We start from the raw sequence: 26,294 nt of genomic DNA on the forward strand, positions 1-26,294 counted from the left end.
GCCGGTTCCCTTCTAGGAAGACTTCCTGTGGAAATGACCAGTGAGCAAAGATTTGTGCCAGGATATTTACCTCAGTGGGACTTTTAACTAGGGAAAAACAGTTACAGCCTATTGTAAACTCAGAACCTGCATGCAAAAGAATACTACTTAATCACTGTGACCATGAGACAGCTATGTTCAGCAACAGGGAAAAATGTCCACAGATACAGGAAGAAAAGTTTCCCACACAGTTTGGGAGGTGCGAGCCCATTTTTGTGAAAGCACATGACTGCTCCCGACCATAAATATGTAAAGAAAAAAGTCTAGACAGACATGAACTAAAAACCTAACAGTGGTGGGATTATGGGTAATTTAAACTTTTCTTCCTGCTTGTCTCATGTTAAGTTTTTTTCTATAAGGAACAGAGGTGATTCCTATTAAGAAGAAAAGTGGTCAGCTTTTGTGGAAGTGGGTAGGTGTGGAAGGGCATCTCTGCAGAGGGAACAGAATTGGCAAAATCACAAGTGTGAGAGCAGGGTGTGTCTGGGAAATGACAAGCAGCTCAATCCAGCCCAAGAGGGTGAGTGATGGGTGCAGTGGCTGGGGAAGAGGGGGACAGGGTCTCAAGGAGACTTGGGAGCTGCAGGCCAGGGTATGGGCTTTATCCTGACCAGAGGTACAAAGCAATGGGACAGAAGCTGAGCATGTAGGTTCGAATCTGGGGACCAAGTGGCCAGCATGACATAGTGCAGGAGGGTGGAAGCTGGCTCATGGTCCCCCATGGGCCACATGGCATCTGCAGAGCAGCTAGACACCAGGACAGGGAGCAGGACAGGGCTGCACAGTAAGGCCAGGTAGTCTCGACTGAGGATGGAACAGGCAGCAACAAATGCATGTCTCCAACAGTGGGGCCTGGCTGGCCAGAAACACTCTGAATCTGGAGGCCAGCACATCAGACATTCCCAGCACCCCAGCCACCACCGTGTCCCCTCTTCCTCCTATCACCAGTGCTTGGCCCACGGTCGGAACTCTTCACTTGCTGAATGAATGAATGTCCACGCTGATGTGCATTCTCCCCCAATCCCCAGACCCACCCATTCATTTATTCACTCAAAAAACACTGATTACAGCTACATCTAGGTATACAACAGGGTGCCTGCCTCTGAGAACCATAATGACCTACTGGACCAAAAAGTTCCAACTTCAGTGCAGTGTGGAAATCCATGTTGCAGGTCTGCCTAATCACTGTGGGGACCCAGAGAAGAGCATCTAGTGATGACAAGATCAGGCCAGGAAAGACATTCTAAAGTAAATGGGGCCCAGGAAGTGAAGGGTTTTAAAGCAGGCGAATGACTGTATATTTGGTGTGTTACAGAGATTCCTTCGCCACAGTTGGGAGAATGGTCTGGAGGTAGCATGGATGGCCACTTAGCGTAAAGCAACAGGGGAGGCAAAAATGATGTGGCCTGGTCTAATATGGTGGCAGGAGGGATGGAGGAAAAGGGATGGAAACATCCAGAAGGATGAGTACCAGGGACACACGGCAATGGTCATGCTTAGATTTCTGACTGGAGCCACTGAGTGGACAGCAGTGCCATCTGCTAAGGTGGGAACCCTGGGAAACAAGCAGTTGACTTGTGGGAGAGTCAAGGTCAGTTTGGGAAACACTGAGGGGCTGAAGGGCTTAGAACTCAAGAGAACTTTCTGGTTGAAAGAGAGGTGGCAAAACTGAATGTCAAGCTAAGCTGTAGGGGTGCATCTGCTCACCCCAATGTTGGTTTAGGAAAAAGAGGAGGCCTGGGAGGTAAGCCGAGGACTTAAGTTAACAGCTGGAAAAGAGCTTCAAGAGCTACAGAGGGAGGCCTCAGAGGCAGGAGAAAGCCAGCTTCATGGACCCATGGGAAGAGGAAGCTCCCACAAGGAAGAGAGAGAGAAGACGGCTCTGTGAACAGGGGAGGGAGGACATCAGCTAGGGCAGTTTCTCACTCGGGGTGATTCTGCTCCCCAGGGGATAGGGCAACATTTGGGAATGTATTTTGGTTTTCATAACTCAGAAGGTGCCTCTGGCATCTACTGGGTGGAGGCCAGGGATGCTGCTCAACACCTTGCGAGGTACTGGATGCCCTCCCACAGGAGTCACCCGGCTCCAAACATCAGTAGTGCTCAAGCAGAGGAGCCTGAGCCAGAGGCAGTCCGGGCATCTCGCAAGCACTCTTAAAGACAGCAGAAGCTGGAGCACGTGTGAATGCTGGTGGGTGGTCCTGGCGAGACCCAGGAAAGTAGGTACTTGTACAACTTGAGGTTCCTGGGATGCCAAGAAGGGAAGGGATTCAGGACAGAGGCGAGCCGACTGTTATTTTCACTGTGAAGTAGGAAGCGGTCATCACGAGAGAGGAAAGGGGGCCCGAGGGGAGAAAATGCACTGAAGTGGCTGCTACAGGGCACGGGGATGCCCGTGTTGCGAGCTTGGTTGGGGTTTGATTGGACGGGGTGCCTGTCTGCCGGGACATGAGACTCTCCCTGGGGCGGGTACCTGAGCCAGGCTGGGAGAAAGCAGTCAGACGAATGTAATGTCCGCTGGGGTTTCACCAGAGTGGAGTAATAAAGGACACGAGGGAGTGCGATATGAGGCCACGGCCCTGGAACCAGCCATGAAGAAGTTTTCACACGCCGGTGGCAGAAGGAGAAAAGTGAATGCAGTAAGTTTTCCATAAAGTCAAGTTCATTCAATTTAAAGAAATGCTAGCAAGATGTGGAGCTACCTGTTCCACAACTCCCAGTGCATCACACTCAACCTTGCCCAGAGAACAGGAAAAGTTTATTTCTGAACTCAAGTAGTTTCCAAATCATGCTTTTGCTGTTTCTCAAAACCAGTTTTCTCTGGATTGATCTTGCCAAATCTAGGTGTTCCTATTAACATAGCTCACATTCCTTTGAAAACCACCACAAGCCAAAAGACAAAGAAGTCAGGAATATCAACGGGGCTGAAAATTCCCTTCCACCAGAACAAAAAAGGAGAAAGGCAAGACTGAGTAGCAGAGCATGAGAATTTCAAAACCTCTCTACGAGGACTCTTATTCAAGATGGTCTCTTGAAACTGGAGACAGATAATGGCTTCTAGAACATTCCAACACTGTTCAATATTGTGTATTATCTAAAGTTCCTATCGTGAAGACATTTAATAAACCGCAGACCCTCAGAATCGGAAGGGTCCTTTAAGGACTTCTGAATGCAAGGCCCCCACTCATGAGGTACTAATCCCTGCACCACAGTAAGCCAGCCTCTACAGGGGTCACCCTGGGGACAGGCATCTTCACATTACTGGCAAATGCTGAGAGCCGGTGAAGCACGACGAGGGATACACGGGGTTCAATAATATTCCTCTACGTTCATGTAAACTGAAATATAATGCTATTATTATATTTCCATAATAAGTACGACTTTTGGCTTTGAAATTATTTTTCCGTGTAGAGCATCATGGTCCCACAAGCCAGGGAGGCAGCCAGAGTCCTCCTGAGAAGATTCGCCATTCCTCAGCAGAGCTGGGCAGAGAAGAGGAAGAGAAGAAGGAGGAAAGAGGAGGAAAGGGGGGGTAGAGAGGAGGAGGAAAAGGAGGGTTCCCTAAAACGTTCCTCCCTGGGGAGAAAAGAAAGGAAGAAGTGCTTTGGAGCACCTGGTCTCTCCACGTTCTTCTCTAGGGCCCTTGAAACAATGCTCTCAGAACAGAGGCCTCTCTGTGGGGAGGGCCTTATCAGGTACCGGGCCTTCTGCAAACCCTTAGGCAGCAGGCAGCATCAGGATATAGGAGCCACCATCCCCACTTTATGGATGGGGACACTGAGAGAGTGTGGGAGGGTGGGGGCTTTGAGACAGCCTGACAACCCCACAGCCCGCCTGTCGCCCGCTGCCCTGCTCCTGCCCCCGAGAGCTCACGTTCAGTTTCACGTGTTCAAGTTGATAGCATGACAGCAGATAGTCAGGGTGGCCCAAACCTAACGAAGGGCTGCCCACACGGGACTCAGTGTTCTGCTGTGGGCCTGACCTTGTATGCGAGCCTGGGAAGAAGGGTGGGCCTGCCTGGACCTGCCCCGGGCAGGGTGCTGGCCAGAGTCCCTTCTACACGTGGGACCACGCCCCTTCCAGCTCTCAGAGTGTCCCCCTGTTCTCCAGTCTCCTCATTTTCCCTCCCTCCTGCTGTCTTGTTTTGTACACACTCTCCATCTTACGATGGATTTTTCCTCTTTTGGGAACCTACATCCAATCTTACACCAGGGTGGCAGCAAAATAGAGTTGAGATAAAAATGAAACTTCACAGCCATCATTTCAAGGCTGTGGCTCTTCCTGGCTGAGGAACACTGCAGAGTCACAGGCAGAGAAGACAGCACCACATGTATCCCCTCTACAAAAACGGCTCCTTTTCTTTACCTGCTACTTTATCCCGAATAAGTTTTGCAGATTCAACTTCACCAATACTGCTGAACAGACTCCGTAACTCATCCTGGGTCATGTTCTGAGGGAGGTAGTTGACAATCAAATTTGTTCTCCCGATATCATCCCTGCAGTCTTCGGCCATGTGGTCTTCATAACCATTAGACATTGTATATATATATATATTTTTAATCTGCAGGGGGCAAAAAAAAAAAAAAGGAAGTAAATTTCAAATGTTCATATCACAGGATATCAAGGCAATGCTCATGACAGTGTTTGCGCTACGACATTTTTCTTTCCAGCACTAGAAGTTCAACTTATGTCCACACAAAAACCTGCACGTGGATGTTTATAGCAGCTTTCTGCATAACTGCCCCCAAACTGGAAGCAGCCAAGATGCCCTTCAGTAGGCGAATGGAGAAACACACGCTAGTCATCCGGTACACGCACACAATGGAGTGTTATTCGGTGCCACAGAGAAAGGAGCTAGGAAGCCACAAAGGTGTGGAGGAAACTTACATGCGCACTGCTGAGGGAAAGAAGAGCTTGAACAGCTACACACTAGAGAGTCTCAATTATATGATATCGTGAAAAAGGCAAAACTAGAGAGATGGCAAAAGGATCAGTAGTTGCCAGGAGCTGGGGGGAGGGAGGGATGAACAGGCAGGGCACAGGGGGTTTAGGGCAGTGACATTATTCTGCATGAGGGTGTAATGGTGGATACACATCTTCATACATTTGTCCAAACCCACAGAACCTATAACATGGAGCGTGAACTCTAAGATAAACTCTGGGCTTTGGCTAGTATGTAACAACACTGGTTCACCAGTTATAACAAAATACCACACTAAGGCAAGATTTAATAATAGGGGAAATTTTGTGTTGGAGGAGGAGTTTATGGAAACTCACTCTGGACTTTCTTCGCAATCTTTCTGTAAACCTAAAGCTGCTCTAAAAGTAAAGTCTACTAAAATAAAAACAAAACAGCCCAAGTTCAACCATTTGCACTTACTAAGAGGGCTTTAAAGAAACAAACCTACAAACAATTCCGGCACCACAATTCAAGCCCTTGGAGAAAGTGTTGGGGTTGTCTGGAGAACGTTCCAAGATCTCTAATTGCGTTCACGTGCACTACAGCTGTACACCAAGAAGCCTGTGATGTGCACCTGAGCACCCCGACCTGACACCCGGTCTGTCTTCCAGCAGGCAGGCAACAGTCCTCTGCACCTCTTTATTCCCAAGACAGAGCAACTGAGCCAGGAAAAAGGTTAAGATTTGTCTACCAGCTAGAGGAGCTTGGTCTCTAACACTGGCGGGCTCTGGAATACCTTTAGCCGCCCGCAGAAATCTTTACTTTCAGTGACAAACACCAGAGCACAGTGACGGCTTTGGAGTAGAGTCGGCTTAAGACCGCTCTTCTGGAAGTGCTACTCACTCTAGGTTTTGCTCACAGGCACTGCTGTGTGGCTGCCTAATCCAAGATGTCCTGTGTCTCTGCTTCTAAAGAAGCAGGCACCCTGTGGGGCTGAAATGTCATCACCGAGAAAAAGGCCCTGCTGCCCATCAGTCGGGGGAGGTCTCAGGGGAGCAGTCCACTCCTATCTGCAGATTCCTACTGCCCAGTTCTGATTTTATGCTTCAAAACCCAGTGCCCAGTGTCAGGCACATTTAGCCTCCTCTAAAAATAGCCTTGCCAGCGGTTATATAAAAACCTGACGGCATCTCCTGCACAGGATTTCCCGCCTGCCCCCAAATCAAGAAGCAGAGAGGAGTCAGGTCTGGTTCCCTGTTTCCTGATGGAGACATTCAGGTCTTCTCTACCTTTCTGCTCTCTTATTTGCTTCAGAACATACGCAACATGCAAAATTAGTCCAGTCTCCCAGTATTTCCTTAATTTATTTGAAAATGTTCTATGCTTCCCACTCTTTATAAAATATTTTAGCATCAAGAGCCATAAAAGTAAAGATTGGAAACTTAGACTTCAGAAGGTTAAAAACTTCTGGCCAGCAAATGCATCACACACAGACAAGCAGCAAACTGGGAGAAAATGCCTGTTCCCTATCATTTTATTTAGAGCCCTGGTGCTCACCCTGGGTGATTCTGCCCGCCCCCTCCCCTGGACACTGGGCAGTGTCTGGAGACACTGTTGGCTATAAGGACTGGGGTGGTGCAGTGCCACTGGCATCTAGTGGGTAGAGGCCAGGGATGCTGTTAAACACTCCATCAGGCACAGGACAAGACAGCCCCCAGAACCAAGAATTATCTAACCCAAAGTATCAATACTGCTGAGGTCGCGAAAAATTCATTTGGGGAATCTACATATTAATAAGAAAAAACCCAACATATCAGCAACGGAGAACTGGACAAAATATATGAGCTGCAACTAATAGATGCTGGCAATTCATACAGCTAATAAGCCATGAAAAAGCTCAAGTTCACAAACAATGAGGAAAATGCAAAATAAAAAGAGATGCTACTTTATGTCAGTTGGATGGAACACAATCCAGGATGGATAAAACCCAGTGTAGGTAAGGATAAGGGGGAAAAACACCCTTATACACCATCGACAATGAGTGTGACATGGTACAAACTTGGAAGGATAACATGCAGGTCCTACCAAAATGTTTATGTGAATGTTACCCTCTGACTCAGAGCTGTAGGAAACTCTCTACAGAAATAATCACACATAGGCAGGAAAATACGTGTGAGGAATACACCAACCCCATGGCTGGTAAAATGCTGGACACAATCTAAATATGTATTAATGAGGGATGGTTAAATAAATACCGATTTTCAGTAGAAAGCATGGCATTAATGGATTTAATCAGGAAAAACTCCATGAATCTATTAAACCATCTGTGGCCATGAGACTTTAAGATAGATCATTAGCTCAAAAACAAACAAACAAAAACATTCACTAAAGCCTGAACCAAAGTACAAGGGTTAACCCTGAAGAATTAAAATGCACACTGAGGGACTTCCCTGGTGGTCCAGTTTCTAAGACTCCAAGCTCCCAATGCGGGGGGCCTGGGTTCGATCCCTGGTCAGTGAACTAGATCTCACATGCCACAACTAAAGATCCCACACGCTGCAACCAGACCCCATGTGCTGGCACAGCCAAATACATAAAAACATAAATAAATATTTTTTTAAAAATGCACACCGAAGTTTGCTCAAAATGTGACTTAAACATTTTTCTTCCTCCTTCCTCCTTTTTTCCTTTATCGCCCTCTCTCTTCACTCTTGTTCTGAGTTAGGTACCCACTCTTCTCCCTTTTCCCTCACCCTGCTTTCAGGGAAGATAAACTGGGCCATAATTACCCCAATCTCACTATCCAGAGTAGGGGTCCTCTATGCCTGGTAAAAAGTTAGCTTTCGAAAACAGTGGTTGGCAAACCATAGCCTGCAGGCCAAATGTGTTCAGTCCACTGCCTGTTTTTATAAATAAAGTTTTATTGGCACACAGCTATTCTCATTTGTTTATGTATTGTTTGTGGCAGCTTTTGCACTCCAGTGACAGAGCTGAGTAGCTGTGACAGAGACCATATGGTCCACAAAGCTGAAAATATTTACCATCTGGCTCTTTACGGAAAAAGTGTGCCGACCTCTGTTCTAAAATGTAAAAATAGAAAAATTTCTTGGAGAAAATCTTTCTGACGCCGGGTGAGGCAAAGACTTCTTAGATACAATGCCAGAAGCCAAATCCATTAAAAGAAATTGATAAATTGGATATCATCAAAATTTAAAACTTTTGCTCTTGCAAAAGACACTGCTAGGAAAATTATAATCCACAGACGGGAAGAAAATATTTGCAAATCACATATCTGAAAAAGGACTCGTATCCAGAACATCTTTTTTTAAAGATCTTTGGTACTTAATAAGAAAACAAACAACGCAATTTTTAAAATGTCAAAAGATGTGAACAAATACTGAGCCAAAGAAGATATATGGATGGCAAATAAACACATGAAAGATGCTCAACATTACCAGGTATTAGGAAAACGCAAATTAAAACCACATCAAGGGAACTCCCTGGCGGTCAAGTGGTTAGGACTCCACACTTTCATTGCTGAGGGCCCAGGTTCAATCCCTGGTTGGTAAACTGAGATCCTGCAAGCTGCGTGGTGCGGCCAAAAAACAAACCAACAAACCACATCAAGATACCATTACCCATCTAAGAGATCTAAAACAAAATAAAATAAAAGCAAGCAAACAAACAATGACAACAAAACACAATATCAAGTGCTGGTGAGGATGTGGAGAAACTAGAACGTTCATGTATTGCTGGCGAAAATGTAAAAACGTTACAGCCACTGTGGAAAGCAGATTGGCAGTTTCTCATAATTAAACATACACTTACCATATTCCAAGTCCTCATATAGAGAAATAAAGACTTCTGTTCATATAAAAACCTATGCAATAATGTTTATAGCAGCTTTATTCATTTTTTAAAATTTATTTATTTATTGGCTGCATTGGGTCTTCGTTGCTGCACACGGGCTTTCTCTAGTTGCTGAGAGCAGGGGCTACTCTTCATTGTGGTGCACAGGCTTCTCACTGTAGTGGCTTATCTTGTTGTGGAGCACAGGCCCTAGGCACGTGGGCTTCAATAGTTGCGGCACATGGGCTCAGTAGTTGTGGCTCACGGGCTCTAGAGCACAGGCTCAATAGTTGCGGCGCACGGGCTTAGTTGCTCCGCGGCATGTGGAATCTTCCCAGGGCAGGGCTCGAACCCGTGTCCCCTGCATCGGCAGGCGGATTCTTTACCACTGCGCCACCTAGGAAGTCCAGCTTTATTCATTTTTAACACTCGGTTTTTATCTATTTTTTTCATAGTTTTTTTCATTATGGTTTATTATGGGATACTGAATATAATTTCCTGTGCTATACCGTAGGACCTTGTTTATCTATTCTATATATAATAGTTTGCATCTGCTGGTCTCAAACTCCCACTCCATTCCTCCCCTCCCTCTTAGCAACCACAAGTCTGTTCTCTATGTCTGTGAGTCTGTTTCTGTCTTGTAGGTAAGTTCATTTGTGTCATATTTTAGATTCCACATATAAGTGATATTATATGGTACTTGTCTTTCTCTTTCTGATTTAGTTCGCTTAGTATGATAATCTCTAGGTCCACCCATCTTAGCTGTAAATGGCAGTGTTTCATTCTTTTGTATGGCTGAGTAATATGCCAGTGTGTGTGTGTGTGTGTGTGTGTGTGTGTGTGTGTGTGTGTGTGTGTGTGTGTGTGTGTGTGTTTATCAATCACATCTTCTTTATCCAGTCATGATGGACATTTAGGATGTTTCCATGTCTTGGCTATTGTGAATAGTGCTGCTATGAACATAGGGGTGCATGTATCTTTTTCAATTATAGTTTTGTCTGGATATATGCCCAGGAGTGGGACTGCTAGATCATTTGGCAACTCTATTTTTAGTTTTTTTTTTGAGGAACCTCCATACTGTTCTCCATAATAGCTGCAACAATTTACATTCCCAACAACAGTATAGGGGGGTTCCTTTTTCTCCACACCCTCTCTGGCATTTATTATTTGTAGAGTTTTTGATGATGGCCATTCTGACTGGTGTGAAGTGATACCTTACTGTAGTTCTGATTTGCATTTCTCTAATAATTAGTGGTGCTGAGCATCTTGTCATGTGCCTATTGGCCATATGTATGTCTTCTTTGGAGAAAAGTCTAGTTAAGTCTTCTGCCCAGTTTTTGATTGGGTTGTTTGTTTGTTTTTGTTACTGAGTTGTATGAGCTGTTTGTATATTTTGGAAAGTAAGCCCTTGTCAGTTGCATCATTTGCAAATATTTTCTCCCAGTCTGTAGGTTGTCTTTTCATTTTGTTTATGGTTTCCTTTGCTGTGCAAAAGCTTATAAGTTTGACTAGGTCCCATTTGTTTATTTTTGCTTTCATTTCTACTGCCTCGAGAGACTGACCTAAGAAAACAGTGGTACAATTTATGTCAGAGAATGTTTTGCCTATGTTCTAGGAATTTTATGGTGTCATGTCTTATATTTAAGTCTTTAAGCCATTTTGAGTTTATTTTTGTGTAGGGTGTGAGGGTGTGTAATAACTTCACTGTCTTACACACAGAGCAGCTTTCTCCATAATCACCCCAAACTGGAACAACCCAAATGCCCCTCAAACCGGAACAACCCAAATGCCCCTCAAACCTTCAGTGGATAAACTACAGTATACCATACAATGGAACACTACTCAACAATAAAAAGGTACTACTACTCACGCAATTTGTATGAATCTCAAATACATTTTGCTAACTGAAAGAAACCAGACTCAAAGGCTACTGCATGATTCCAGTCTGGAAAAGGCAAAACCATAGGGATAGATCAGTGGTTGCCAGGCACAGGGAACAGGGAAAGGGTTGACTACACGGGGGAGTGTGAGGAAATATTTCTGTTTCCTGGGTGATAAAAATTAAATATGTGGAATCTAGAAAAACGATACAGATGAACTTACTTGCAAAGCAGAAATAGAGACACAGAGGTAGAGAATGGACCTATGGATACCAGGGGGGAAGAGGAGGCGGGATGAATTGGGAGACTGGGATTGACATATATATGTTACTATGTATAAAACAGATAACTAATGAGAACCCACTGTGTAGCACAGGGAACTCTACTCAAAGCTCTGTGATGATCTAAACAGGAAGGAAATCCAAAAAAGAGAGGATATGTGTATACGTATAGATGATTTGCTTTGCTGTACGGCAGAAACTAACACAATATTGTAAAACAACTATACTCCAATAAAAATTAATTTAAAAATTTTTTAAATAAATAAATTTTAAAAATTTCAGAAGTGAAGCTTCTGCATGACAGCCCTGTTCCTCGACATGCTGGCTCCTCCTGACACGCCCAGTCGAGGCTGAGCAGCCCCCTGCAGGCCCCATTCTTGGCCAACTGGCAACAATGAAGAACCCAAACATCAAGAGCACAGTTTCTCGGTGCTTCGGTGCTACCTGCTGTCCAGGGCCCTTCCCCCGATCTTTCCAAATCCACATATCTGATCCAGGGACAAACCAACTCTGTCCCAAGTACCAACCACAACCTGGCCTTGGCATCTGCCTGAAAATCAATGACTCCCAAGTCATGGCCACCTCTGGCTGTCTCTCAGCTCGCCAGGTCCTGCCTCCTCTCACTCAGCAAGTCTCTCTGCATGGCAGTCCTGTGGACTCCTCCAGGTCATCCCGCGCAGCTCCATCAAGCCAGCTCCTCCGCCTGGCTCTCCCGGTCAGTGGGGTCACCACCTACTGAGGCTGAGAGGTTACATGACTTTGCTCAGGGGCAGTCTTCACACTGCTAAACAGTGGCAGGGCCAGGCCTCAAGCTGTCGCTACAGAGCAGTCTTCCAAGGATGAAACTCCAGGTCCTTTGTGACAGCCCCTGTCCCCCCGCCTTGTCTCCTCACTTGAGCTCCCCCAGCACGCTGCAGACCTTTATCTTCCTGTGCCTTTGTTACGGCTACTCCGTTGGCAGGGACTACCCATCCTCTCCATCACTTCCTCACTTATCTTTAAAGAGTCTCCCAGGACACTCGGCCGCTCTAGTTCTCAGTGCCCGTACACAACTGGTGTGAACCTTTATTACTGCACGAATCACTCTAACTCATAATTAGCTGCTTTTCATCCACATCATTGGTGAAAGCCTTGAGGGCCAAGGCTGCATCACTGTTGCCAAGGACCCCCAGGCAAACCCAGGGTACCTAGCAAACTGTAGGTGTATCACGCAAGCACGTACAGGAGAGGGGGACAGACACAGGGTCTCAGAATCACCTGGGAATCACGTGTATTTGGTACATTCTTTTACGTTAAAGAAGCCTGCTTGAAAATTGTACTGAAAAGTCTATTAATACACTTAGTATCTTACTTTTTTAGGATCATCCCATCCCGTCCCACAGAATCAAAGTCAACTGCACGGAGCAAAAAGGGACACTTAGTTTAGCAAAGCAATTCCTGCTGATTTGGAAATGTTTTTGGTAACAGATATACCATGGAGAAGTCCTGTTGGGATGATCTTTGAGAGTTTTCAGCCCCATTGCACTATTTCAAACAATCCTGGTGTGTGACTTCAGAAATGTTGTTCACATCAGTAGCATAGCTACCATGTATATAAGTGACAGATACAATATATATGTGCATGTATGTGTGTATATATATAAATATAAATGACATAAAAACATACGTAGGTGGTACATATGGAAAGCAGGAAGACCAGGTTCCATCAGGCACCCATGAGGATCCGTCTCATTTTATAGTCACGGAGCAGGCTTTCCTAAACTACTTGGGCCAGAACAAAACTAGAACAGTCAAATATATCCTCAGGCTCAACCCTGACACTTCACACATCATACGACAGGGCCTGGACTCAATTATTTCCGTGGTCCTTTCCAGATATAAAGTCCTGAGTTCTTCAAGGTAAAAGTCTCAGGAATGCAAGGTCGCCCAGGAAACACTGTGGTGCCAGAAAAAAACTGAAGGCACACCTGACCCAATTATAACTGCTACGCACGGTGAAGGGTCACTCAGATCGCCTTGGTCCACGTTTCCTTACTTGTCCCGTCCCACTGCCCACGGATGGGAAAGCTGCCCAGCGGGGGCAGCTCGGCTAAGTCAAAGCAACTCCATGCCCGCCAGGCTGAGAAGCCCAGGGGAGAGGCAGAGCAGGTGCAGACCAGGTGCAGCCCGGTATCTGGCCCCAAGTGTCCCTGAGCCCCGAGGGGACCTGATCACACCCGCAGCCCTGCCAGGAGTACTGGCTTCGTTCTGGCTATTCAAGGGCCCACCAGGGCTCTCACACTGGATTGCAAAGCGACATGGCACAGCAGGAAAAACCCACGGGCTTTGACAGACCTGAGCTCCAATACTAACTCTACTGCTAATCAGCCAAACTATTGTGGGGATGTCACCTCCTTTCCCGGAGCTTCCGTTTCCTTGCCTGCAAACTGGGGTGTTACCCTCTGCTTCGCAGCTCCCAGCCCCCCTCACCAAGCACCTCAGGTTCACTAAGGCACACCTTGACCCTTTCCCCTTGGGCCCCAGGAAACGATCCATACCTTTGAGGCCATTTCTAATGGGCCCAGGTTCCACGGAAGCCACAGTGTGGTTCTACCAGCCTGGGCCCAGGAGCACAGCACCCCGTAGAACGCAGAAGACCTCGTTGGTAGTCCCTGATCAATCGCTCATCAATTGCACGCATAACCTTGGATGAATCGGTGGGTCTCCTCATCTGCTCACCAGAGATGTGAACCTTATTCAAGTCTTGTCCCTTTATTCTTACTTTATCAACAAAATCAAGGTGAGCACGTCTCCCTGCCCTCCCTGCCTCCAGCTGCAAGGACCCTTATCTCCTCTCCTCCAGTCCTCGCCCCCCTCTTCAGATCTCCTCCTCCCCCTGAATTACTTCATTTGGTGGTACACGCACACTTGTCCCCCAGGCCACCTCTCTGCATCCCCAAACCTAAGTAAGCACCAAGTTCTGCTGGTTTTATATCTGAGATGTCTCACTCTCCCCGCATCTCACTGCCATCATCCTTGGTCAGGTCCCTGTCACCTCTTGCCTAGACTGACTGCTAACCAGTCTCCCTACCACATGATTATTTCAAACTGAGCATCATATGGTCCTCTCCCTCCAGATCACTCCTATTCCTTCTCTCTCCCCATTTCTGTCCGTGGTGACATCAGTCTTGCCATTGGGTTGCTCTGGACTCTTCCCTCTCCTGTAAATCTTTCCTCTGGGATGAATGTCTCTTTGATGGGTAGCTGGATCCAGTCACTTCTAAGCTCCTCTCTAACCTTTCCTCCCCCTTTCACCCGCCCCCTCCCCCCCGCCCCACACACGGAGTGTGACCATGTGCCAAGCAAGGCAGTGGGTATATAAGATGAAGCAGTTCCAACCCTCGAATTCAGGCCAGTAATGGATCATCTCAGTACTGCAAAAATAGCCTCTTGACTGGTCTGTCTATCCTTACCTCTCACTCAGAAAAGCGATCTTCTGAGCTCACCTCTTGACTGTGCCCAGAAACCCTCTTACCACCTGACTCTGGTATACTTTTCTAGATTTATCTCCAAGTCCACCTTCTCGACCCTTTGCCTGCCCAAACCAGTCCCATCAGGCTTCCAGACCTCTGTGCACTTGCCCCCTCTCTTATTCACCCAGGCTGCTGGCTGCACCTGGAAACTGCTGCCCACGCCTCTCTGATCGCCACAACCAGTTTGGACACCGGCTCTTTTATCAAGAACAAAACCCAAGCAATGGACAATCGTTTCTTTCAACAGTCTCAATGCTGTTGCTACCCGCGGCTTCCTCCTTTCATTATTTAATCTCATGCATCTATGTCTTTTCTCCCCAATTCAGATTGTAAATTCCTCAAGGAGGCAATTTCTTCCACTTCTCCCTGTTCCCCACAACAACGAGCAAGAGGTAAGGTTTCATGTGTGCAATCTATAAACTGTGCTCGTTGACTGGGCCAGTGCACACGAGGCTCTGGGTGGAGTGAGGACGGACAGTGATCATATGAGCAAGTCCCGTCAACACACATGGACGTGGACACTACCTTCTGCCACCTTCCCAATTCCCGTCTGTATATCCACGTACGCACATCCTACTCGAGTGATGTGCCGTTTTGTCTATGTCCACATTCTAAACTGTTCCTTCTCCTGCCTTCTCTGTTTCTCTTAGTGACCGTTACCCATCTACTGGGCACTCAGGCAGGGATCTAGAATCATCCACCAATGTTTTCTCTTGCTCACGTCCCACAGCTAAACACCCACTGAGCCCTGTGTCCTTTACCCCCTAACGGTGTCTCAAACCCACCCCTACAGCCCTGGGTCATATTTGTGACTTCTCTGATTTACAGGAAAGTAATCACCTCCTAAATGGTTTGCTGGCCTTCAACAACATCCCCCTCCAGCTTTTCCTCCTGTGTGCAGATGACCCCTTCACTTTGTGGACTGAAACTGCCCAAAAGCCACCCCTGGCCTAGCCTACAGGCCAACATCCAAGCCCTCTGCCCACCATCTGTGCGAGTCCTCTTGCCACCACTCACTTCACCTTTCTTACCTCTGAAATACCAGACCCCATGTGGTTCCCTGAACAAACCCAGATGTTCTCACCTCCATGCCTTTGCAGATGCTGTTCTGCCTCCTGCCAAGCCCTTCCCCACTGTCTTGGCCTGGCTAACTCCTCCCCACACCTCACACTTCACCTCCTCCGGGAAGTATTCTGTGATCTCCTTTGCCCACCAAGACTAGGTTAACAGTCTTCTTTTCTGTGCTTCCCCATCAGCCAGCGTGTAACCATCACCACACTCAACAGTGGGCAAAATGATCTATGCACACATCGCAATCACCAACACCTACCCAGAGCCTAGCACAGGGCCTGGGACACAGCAGCAGAGCGGAGAGAGTTGGTTAAAGGAGAGAAGCAAGACCAACTTCCCTTCCTTAGGCTGGTTTCCTCTGGTCTTCCCCTGACCCAAAGTCTCAGGTCCGCCTCGTTACTTCACTACTGCCACCTAGGGGTGAAAGGAGGCAACTGCACTTTTCACCATTCAGCATTTAATTTGATTCCCCTGAATGAGATGGGGACACAAGCGAGGGAACAGTTGCCTCCACTGTGGGTAGAGAAAGAGTGGCAGTCAGGGGAGGCTTCAAATGGTGAGTGAGTTCTGACCTGGGCCACACAGCATGAGGAAGACATCTCTAGGTGGAGGAAAATGGCATTCCAGGCAGTGGGGGCAACAGGCAGAGACGGTCAGAGTTTAGGGCCTACGTGCAGATGAAATCAGGAAGGAAGGGAGGATTAGATGGGATCCCAAATTTTAGCTTTTAAGCCACCTAAAGAGGTTAAAAAAATTTTTTTTTCCACCCGAAGACTCTTAATTGGGAATAACATAATCAGACCTGCATTTAAAAAAAGACAACTCTTGCTGGAGTGTGGAAAGATGATAGAGATGGGAGGCAGAAGCGAGAGAAGCAAAAGCAAGGAAACAGGAAAATGGCATTTTCATAATTCTCCTCTCGTTTTCCACTTGCTGCCCCATGACCTCAGACTGAACACATCCAACTTGAAACTCTGCCTCCTCAAAACCAAGTGCTTCAACATAAACATGACTTATTTCCAGATTTTGAGACGTTCATATATCTTGGCTTCTCCACCGACCTTGAAGTCGCAGAATTTTATAACAGGTTCCAGCACAGAGTTTTGCACACAGAAAATGCTCAATGATAAATGAATGGAATGTCTTGTGGGGTCCCCCGAACCCTAGGATTATAAGAATGGTAAAGCCTGGTGGTTAAGAGTAAGGACTCTTGAGTCAGAGGCCCTGAGTTCAAATCCTGCCACCAGCCACTTTCCTATGTGAGACTGGTCTCATTAAGTGACCCATCGAAATCTTCTTATCCTTAAAATGGAAATTACAACACAGAGCACCTACTTCAAAGGCTGGAGATATATGTGAATGGAAAGCACATAGTAAATCCTCACTAAATACTATCAACTACTTATAACATTAAATTTTCTGTGCCATCAGGAACAGTTCATGCAAAATGCTAGGGGCTTCCCACACCCTTAAATCTGCATAGCAACACCCTCAACCATCCCGTTTTATGGATAAGAAAACTAAGGCTCCCACAGTTGAGTTTGTTCACTGTCTTGGGAGCACTAGATTCCAAGGCATCAGAGATGGGGTTGGGGGAACTTCCAGTGGAAGATCATTCAGTCCAGTGGTGGTTCTCACTCGTGTGAAAGTTGTGTGTGTGTGTGTGTGTGTGTGTGTGTGAGAGAGAGAGAGAGAGAGAGAGAGAGAGAGAGAGAGAAACAGAGAGAGAGAGATACTTTTGCCAATGTCTGAAGATATTTTTGATCTTCACAACTGGGGGATGAGGACACTGCTGGCATCTAGTGGGTAGAGGCCAGGGATGCTATCCAACATCCTACAATACACAGGACAGCTCCCCCCATCCCAAACCAAGAATGATCAGACCCAAAATGTCAGTAGTGCCAAGGTTGAGAAACCCTTCTCTAGTGAATCCTCCCCCACATCGTCCCACTTCTCGAGCACTGGCTACCCGGATCCCTCATGAATATCCTCAAAAGGCGGGGGGGGGGGGGGGGGGGGGGGCCTCTATTCCTCCAGGGGCAGCGCCTGCAGAAGTTCTTCCTCACCTGTCCTGCACACAGTAGGTATCAGAACCTATTTTAATAAGCCTAGCAGCAGAGGACGCCGGAAAAGGAAGAGCATCCATTCCCCATTGTTCAACTGCGTGCAGTTTGTGTTTTCCACACACACACACACACTTTACAAATCCAAACGTCCCACGCCCCAAAAACTGTTTTGTTAGAGATGGCGTTCAAAAAACAAATTTTTTTTCCCCTAGGACTCTCATACATACTGAAGGGTTCGCACACTTCTAAGAGGACCTCAGATCGGCCGCGGTCGTCTGACAACGACCACAAAAGAATGTGCAGGATTTCCCTGGGGAGCGAGCTCGTGGGCCATGACCTCTGCGCGCTGAAGGCGCTCGCCCCACTCCCTCGCCTCTGGCTTCGCTCTCCCGCCCCCGGATACCCGGCTTGCAAGGCTACCTCGGGCCCGGCCACGGAGCCCGGCCGCCAGGCGCGTGCCCACGCCGTGCCCCCCATATCCCGGCCCTCGCGGCGGCCGAGGAATCCGGCCCGGGGCCTGTCGCTTGTGCCCACATCGGCCGGCCCCCGGCCGCTCGCCGAGGCCCGCGCGCGTTCCCTCCCGGCCCCGCGCGGCCTGGGCCTCGGCCGGTGCAGGCCCGCGAGCGCCCGCGGCCCGACCAGGCGAGCTCAGGCCTGCCGCGGCCTACCCCGTCGGGCGCCTCCGAAGGCCCCCGCCTCACCTGGACGCGGGCGGGTGGGCCCGGGGCTGCTCCGGGGCGGGCGGGCGGCGGCGGCGCGGCTCTAACGGCTCCGCTCGGCCTCGGTAGCGGTGGCGGCGGCGGCAGCGACGGCGACGGCGGCGGCGGCTCCTCCTCAGCGCGCACGACCCGCTCCGGCCCGCGGCCCGGACACGCCCCCCCGGCGCGCGCGCCCATTGGCCGGCGTCCGCCATGGCGCGCTCCTCATTGGCCCGCGTTGCTGTCGCGGTGCCCCGGGGCGCGCGGCGGGGGCGGGACTTCCGGCTGGCGCCGCCTGCGAAGGGCTCGGCGGCCGGCGGAGACGCGGGTGGCCAGCGATGGCCGCGGAGGGGGCCAGCTGGGGCCTGGGCAACGGATGCCGACGGAAGGCTGTGAGCGGAGAGCCGCGCCCCTTTTCGAAAGCATGCTGTGTGGGTCGCCCCTGTCTTTCCCGCCGCCGTCGCCGCCGCCGCGGCCGCCAGTCACCACCCCTACAAGGTAGGAACGGTCAGCGCGCCAGGGCTGTGGGGACAGGACCCGGGTTCGAATCCCAGCCCGGACGTTTCCGCACTACGTGCAGTTGGGCAGGGGCTGACGTACCCCGCCGGGCCTCAGTTACCTTATGTGGTGTAGTGAGGAGGAGGGGCCTGGGGGACGTGGTTAATGTTCCATCAGGTTTGATTATTAGAGCTAGCGGGCTGCCAGAGGCTCTGTCATATCCATTCATTAAAATTTAACTCAGCGCCTACTATGTGCCCGGCACTGTATGGGCAGCGAGCAGGCACAAATACCTGCCTCTTTTTGGCTGACATTCTAGACTGGCGCTGTCTATGAGAAATGTAAGCGAACCACAGATGTTAGCCACGTGCGTCACTTAAAATTCCTAGTAGCCGTGTTAAAGAAAAAATAAAAAATAAAAGAAATAGGTGATGTTATTATTATTTTTTTTACAGGCCACAGGGGTGTAATATACAGCATAAGAAATATGGTCAATAACGTCGTAATAACTTTGGGACGGACGGTTACTAGACTTATCTTGGTGATCGTTTCATAATGTATGCAGATACTGATGTTAATTTTAATAAGGTGTTTTCTTTAACCCAGTTTATGTCCAAAATGTTATTTCAATGTGTAACCAGTATAAAAAGGCATGAGATCTTTTTACATTCTTTTTTTTTCCCTTTCTTTCTTTCTTTTCCTTTTTTTTCTTTACATGTGTTTGAAATCTGGTATGTCTTTTACACTCACAGCACATCTGCAGTTGGACTGGCTACACTTCAAGGGCTCAACACCCAAACAGTTGCTAGCAACTACTGCATCAGACTATGCGGTGCTAGATTGGGGAGGCAGGAAAGAAATCAAGTGGATTCCACACCAAGTGGTGAAAAGTGATGACTGAAAAGTAAATTGGGCATAGGGCATCGGTGGGGGATGTGGGGAGTTGTGCTTTGAAAGAGGGCTGTCAGGAAGGTTGAGAAGATAGGATTTGCAGAAGGACCCGAAGGAGGCAAGAACACTGAACGAATAATCATGCCATTTATTGTTTCGTGCAGTGTTTGTCCAATAGAAGTCTCTGTGATGATGGTCATGGTCTTTATCACTGCTGCCAAATTTAATGGCCCCTAGCTCCATGTGGCTTTTGGGCACTTGACATGTGGCTGGTGGCACTGAAAGAACGGAGTTTTAGTGTATTTAATGTTTACTTAATTTAAATTTGGTCACATAGAGCGCATGGCTCTCATAGTGGACAGCATAGATATAGTAGAATGGTGACAAGCCCAGTGCTCTGAAGTGAGCTTGTACTGTGTGCTAAATGCTTTAGGTGGGCTCTGTAGAGTCCTCACAATAACTCTGTGAGAAGCGGGCTATAGTCAGTGTCACCATGATGAATAATGAAGTCTTTCATTCATTCATCTGTGCTTTATCATTGCTATCATTAATAGATTTTATTTTCTTAGAAGAGTTTCAGATGTACAGAAATATCGCACAGAAGATACAGTTACCATTTTTCCCCCACACCCAGTTTCCTCTATTTGTAACATTTTTCATTAGTTTGATACATTTGTTATATTTAATAGACCAATAGTGATACATTATTGTCAACCACTGGTCATGTTTATTTAGATTTCCTTTGTTTTTACCTAATGTCTTTTGTCTCTTCCAGAATCTCAACTTGGAATACCACATTACATCTAGTTGTTCTCTATAAAGAGATATAATCTACATACAACATTGTATTAGTTTCACAAGTACAACATAATTTTGATACATGTACATATTGCGAAATGATTACCACAATAAGTTTGGTTAACATCCATCACCACACGTAGTTACATGTTTTTTTTTTTCCCCTTGTAATGAAGAACTTTTAAGATCTATTCTTGGGATGGCCCTGGTGGTCCAGGGTTAAGAATCCAGGCTTCCACTGCTGGAGGCATGGGTTTGATACCTGGTGGGGGAACTAAGACCCCACAAATTACGCAAATAGTTACAATCTGCGGAGGTTCGAAGTGCCAGCAAAGCATGTAACAGGAGGACCTGACTTCATTTGAGGGCAGCCAGGGAAGGCTTGCCCAGTCAGTAGTGTTGCAGCTGAGGCAAGAAGGGTAGGTCACCAGGCAGAGGGGAGCAGAATGTTTCAGGCAGCAAGACCAGCAAGTGCAAAGGCCCTGAGACAGGCAGGAGCCTAGCACACTTAGGCACTGAGAAAAGGCTCATAGGATTGAAAGGGGCATGACACACAGGGCTTGGTTGGCCATGGTGAGTTGAGACCCTGCCTAAGAGCGAGGGAGGTGACATGTCCAAGTGCCCATGTCTAGTAAGGACAGGGCCAGGGTTTGAGTCCAGTTCTGCTTAGTCTCAGAGGTCTTTATTTCCCTGGCCTGAATTTGAGATAGGAGTTCTTTTGGGGTTCTGTTTTTTTGTTTTTTGTTTTTTTAGTAAGAAGGATAGTTTTGGTCCTTACAGGTCAGAATCAGAGTACACTGCAGCCACCAAAGTTCCAGGTGGTTCTTGTTTTTCTTTCTTTTTTTTTTGGCTGTGCTGCTTGGCATGCAGGATCTTTAGTTCCCCGACGAGGGATCGAACCTGTGCCCCTTGCAGTGGAAGCATGGAGTCTAACCACTAGACCAGCAGGAAAGTCTCCAGGTTGTTCTTGTTACCCCTCTAAGCACATGCTCTGAGGGTCCGTGAGATCAGGAGACAGAAGGACGACTCAGGTTGGGTTCCTGCTCTTGAGGACATCACTGCTGCAGGGGAGACGAGGACACGTGGACACATAAGCCCAGTGTGACAAGGGCCAGGCACAGAGCCCCGCCTCTCATGAGGGCAGCGTCTGGGCCAGAGGACAGCAGGAGTCAGGGTCTACCAGCCAGAGGAGGTAAGAGGTGGGGCTTCCAGACACAGGGACCAGCCAGAGCAGAAGCACAGCTTTGTTCCCGAGGATGATTGAGGGAGCAGGGAGCAGGGGGACCCGCCAGATGCAGGTCGCAAGGAAAGAGGACGGTGAGCTGGGACTGGAGAGGTGTCTGTTTCCAGCTGTAAAAGGCCCTAGAGAATCAGGCAGAGAAGGTAGGATTTTATCCCTCAGACCAGCAGCCAGCAGACTACAGGCTGATTCCACCCACACCTTTTTTTTGGGTACAGCCTGTGAGCTACAAACGATTTTTACATTTTTAAATGGTTTGAAAAAAACGAAAGAAGAATAGCATTTTGTGACACGGGAAAATTACACAAAGTGCTGTTTCAGCGTCCACCAAGTTTGGCGGTGACACAGCCACGCCTGTCCGTGTGTTGCCCGTGGCTGCTTTCAGGCCGCAGGAGCAGAGGCAGACTTGCTCAGGCAGGGCCCGTTTCCTGGCTGTGCACACGATGCAGTGACACGGGGCCCTGCACGTCTACTGTCACTGTTCTGAAAGTCTTCATCTATGAATGAGGAGCCCTGTGTTTTTATCTTGCGCCAGACTCTGGAAATTGCATGGCCAGTCTTGGCAACAGAGACCAGGTGGCCCACAAAGCCTAAAATATTTACTCTGGGGCCCTTTTCAGAAAAACTAGGCTGGTCTTGCCATGGTGGGCAGCATAACAGCCCCTCAAGAGGTCCATGTCCTGGTCTCCTGGACCCTGTGAGGATGTTCCCTTACCTGGCAAAAGGGACTTTGCAGATGGGATTAAGCTAAGGGTCTGGAGAAGGACAGGTGATCCTGAATTCTCTGTATGAGACCAATGTCATCACCAGAGTCCCTATCAGGGAGGCAGGAGGGGCAGAGAAGGAGATGTGACAACATAAGCAGAAGGCAGTGATGCCATTGATGTCTTAGAAGATGGAGGAAGTGGCCACGAGCCAAGGAACGCAGACAGCCTCTAGAGGCCAGAAAAGGCAAGGAAACAGATTCTCTCCTAGCACCTCCAGAAGGACTGCAGCCCTGCCAGCACCTTGATTTTAGCCCGGTGAGACTAACTTCAGACTTCTGACCTCTGGGACTGTAAAATAATAAATCTGTCTTGTTTGAAACCACCAAGGTTGTGGTCATTTATTACAGCAGCCACAGGGCCCTGATATTCCTGCCATAGGCTGTGGGCATCAAAAAGAATTTGTCTTTCAGCCAAAGAGAATTTTAAATGAGACCTTTAACATGATTGTTTGCATAATTATTTATTAGAAGGAAGGGACCTGGAGGCAAGGGGGATGTACACACTTCAAAGGAAAACCCTGGGGAGAGCTGTGAAAGCAGGCACCTGGCGGGATGTGGAGAGACTGAGGGCTCCAGAGGTCTTAGGGGTGGGGTTTCCGGGACTTGGTGACAGGTGTGGAGGAGGCAGCGGCCTGAGTCATGAGGCACAGCCATGGGGAAGCCGTGACATCTGGACCACTTCCAGGGCTCCGAATGTGGGTGGAGGGTATTTTGGGGACATAAGAAATGGGTTTAGGGAATTCCCTGGCAGTCCAGTGGTTACAACTCTGTGCTTTCATTGCAAGGGGCACAGATTCAATCCCTGGTCAGGGAACTAGATCCTGCATGCCTCTTGGTGTGCCAGAATAAATAGGTAGGTAGGTGGGTGGGTGGGTGGGTGGGTAGGTAGGTAGGTAGGTTTAAATGTCAGGGGGACCAGTCAGTGCGCAGCCCCCAAGATAGAGCAGAGGCATGGAAGTGAAGCGTCCATCCTGAGGGCAAGCCAGGCGGCCCGGATGAACCCAAAGAACCTTCTGGCACTCTAGCTCTTTGGAGCCCGACCTCAGTCTGATTCCATCCGAAGTACTGCGTAAGTGAGTTATATAGAAAACCAGGAAGCTGTATTGACTTTTCCCTGGACAGTTGAGCTTATTTTCAGGTGGGCAACCCTTTGGAGCTCACGGCCCTGGGAACTTCAGAGCTGGAGGAGCGGGTAGCCATGGGCACTCGCTCCTTCCGGGCGTGGGTCACCTGTGCTCCCTGCTTGTGAACATTTCTGACCTGGAGATCCTGACCCTGGAGGGGCCACAGAAACACAGGGCTTTCCTCCAGGAACTGCTGTGCTGATAACCTCCCCAAGCCTCCGTTTACTTCTTTGTAGAAGACAGGGGGCACCAGGGACACACGTAGAGCAGGCCCCGAGCAGAGCAGCTGATGCCTGAGACATCAGGCTTAGCGCCCGGGGGGAGCAGGAAGGGCTCCCCACATGCCACGGCACGAGATCACATGGGTCACTGGCCCGGGGGAGCTTGGCGAGTGTTGGTTTGCAAACTTACCTTTGTGGTTCTGACCCATGCCCCTGCCAGTCGGGTGTCCTGGCAAGATCAGCGGTGGCATTTTATCTCCCACCGTGTCAAAGGCTAGAACAGGCACCAAGCTTTGATTCCGAGGGTCACTGTGTTATTGATGACAATCACTTTCACTTCTACCGTCACATGACCCTCGTTCCTGCCAGTGACCGGGTGGTAGCCACTGTGTCACTTTTTTTTTTTTTTTTTTTTTTTTTTTTCCATTTTAAGATTTCTGGTTTTTGGTTTTTTTTTTGTTTTTTTAAATCCAACCGTTCTTTTTCATGCCCTACGGGTTCTCTTTCTTGCTCTGTCTTTAAATGTTTTTGTTTGAAAGGGAGTCCAACTCGAGGATGGAAGATGCCTTAGAGGACTGGGGCAGGGAGGGTGGGGGGGAATCGAGGGGGGGGCGTCAAGGAAGGGAGGGAATATGGGGATATGTGTATAAAAACAGTTGATTGAACCTGGTGTACCCCCCAAAAAAATAAAATAAAATAATAATAAATGTTTTTGTTTGCTTTGGTTTTGGCTGCACCGTGCAGCTTGCAGGATCTTAGTTCCTTAACCAGGGATTGAACCCAGGGCCCCAGCATTGGAAGTGCAGAGTCCTAACTGCTGGACCGCCAGGGAATGCCCTGTCTCTAAATGTTTTTACATGTCTCTGTTGGGCTTTTGGCAGTGCTTCTTAAAAAAAAAAAAAAAAAAGGCAGAAATGCATTGGTTTCTAGTATATTCACAAAGTTGTGCAGACCTCACCACTATCTCATTCCAGCACACTTTCATCACTCCAAGAAGGAACCCCATGCCCGTTAGCAGTCCCTCCCCCAGCCGCTGGCAACCACTAATCTACTTTCTGACCCCATGGATTTTCCTGTTCTGACCACTTCAAATAAATGGAATCATACAGTATGTAGCCTATTGTGCCTGGCTTCTTTCCCTGAGCATCATGTCTTCAAAGTTCATCCGTGTTGCAGTGTGATTTAGTACCTCATTCGTTTTTAGGACTGAATAATATCCCACTGTGTGGATGGACCACATCTTGTTGGTCCTTTCATTCATCAGTGGACATTTTGGACTGTTTCCACCTTTTGGCTTTAGTGAATCACGCTGCTGTGAACATTTATGGACAAGTATTTATATGAACGTATGTTTTCATTTCTCTTGGGTAGACACCTAGGAGTGGAGTGGCCGGGTGACAAAGTAACGTTATGTTTAACTTTTTGAGGAACTGCCAGGCTGTTTTCCCCAATCTTTTCTCTGTAAATGAGATGGAGGCTTCATGCCTATCCAGTCGTTGGCTCAACTGGCTGTGACCATTCTCCAGCCCTGTTCCTCGTCCAGCCTCCCACAGGAAGCAGGCCAGGGGCCCGTGGAGTGGCCTGGGTGCCTCCCACCTGCCCCAATGTGCCGGGGCAAGTGCAACCAAGGGTGGGTGTTCCCATTACAGGCCTCTGCCCCACCCTGGCAACTCCCACATTCCATGTAGCAGGAAACCTTCAAACCACCCAGCTCCCCAGACGAAAGGTCCAAAAGCACAGCTCGTGGCATGTTGGAGCGCTCCACGCGTGCTGACCTCTTATCATGCATAGTTAAGAGCGAGTTGCACCAGAGGAACAAGCCAGGTGTGTTATCAGCTATTAAAAGCTCACACAAATTGATAAGAACCAAAGGAACAAAGATCAGAAACAGTTCACTGGGGGAGAGAGTCAACAAACCTTAGAGAGGCCATTGGGTGAGGGCTGGGTAAGGCGAAGATCATTCCAGCACTGCCTGGACCCAGACACAGGCTTTCCTCGGGGCCATGGCCATGGTGATCCAAAAACTCCCAAACCTTTGGAAGATATTTACCCAGCATCTTAAAGGGGTCATAGTCTGACCCTGTGGTTAAACCACTGAAAAGTGTCCGAGCCCCAGTGGAATGGCTATTCTTACAGTCTTTAATGAGTAGGGATTGAATCCAGGCCACAGCAGTGAAAGCCCAGAGTCCTAACCACTAGGCAACCAGGGAAGTCCTTTTAATGAGTAAAAGGTTGGCAGTCATCTAAACACCCAGTGATGCAGCTGGCTTGGGGAACTGTACATCCTCTAGAAATGACAGCCAGGTGGCCCGCGACCTCATGGAGTAAGCGTGCCTCCCAGGCGTGGGCCAAGCACCATGCGGACGCAGTTTAATCCTCCCCATAAGCCTGTGAGTTGGGTCCTGTTAGCTGGGCAGGAGGAAGGACTGGGCAGGATGCAGGTGGGGGGGTGGGGGGAGC

The 26,294-nt window shown here is 48.3% G+C and overlaps 1 protein-coding gene across 1 annotated transcript in view; it reads right to left on the reverse strand.

Moving 5' to 3' along the window:
- ELAVL1 (ELAV like RNA binding protein 1) overlaps positions 1–18,453 on the reverse strand; it is a 35,602-nt gene extending 17,149 nt beyond the window's left edge. The window contains exons 1-2 of the mRNA XM_057708913.1: positions 18,300–18,453; positions 4,405–4,600 (exon numbers count right to left, since the gene is read on the reverse strand). Of these exons, the coding sequence (XP_057564896.1) occupies positions 4,405–4,576 (172 nt within the window). The 5' untranslated portion in view covers positions 4,577–4,600; positions 18,300–18,453. The remainder of the gene's footprint in view (positions 1–4,404; positions 4,601–18,299) is intronic.
- Positions 18,454–26,294: the final 7,841 nt, after the last annotated feature.

This window comes from Hippopotamus amphibius, chromosome 15 (genome assembly GCF_030028045.1).
Source record: "Hippopotamus amphibius kiboko isolate mHipAmp2 chromosome 15, mHipAmp2.hap2, whole genome shotgun sequence".
Classification (NCBI taxonomy): Eukaryota; Metazoa; Chordata; class Mammalia; order Artiodactyla; family Hippopotamidae; genus Hippopotamus; species Hippopotamus amphibius.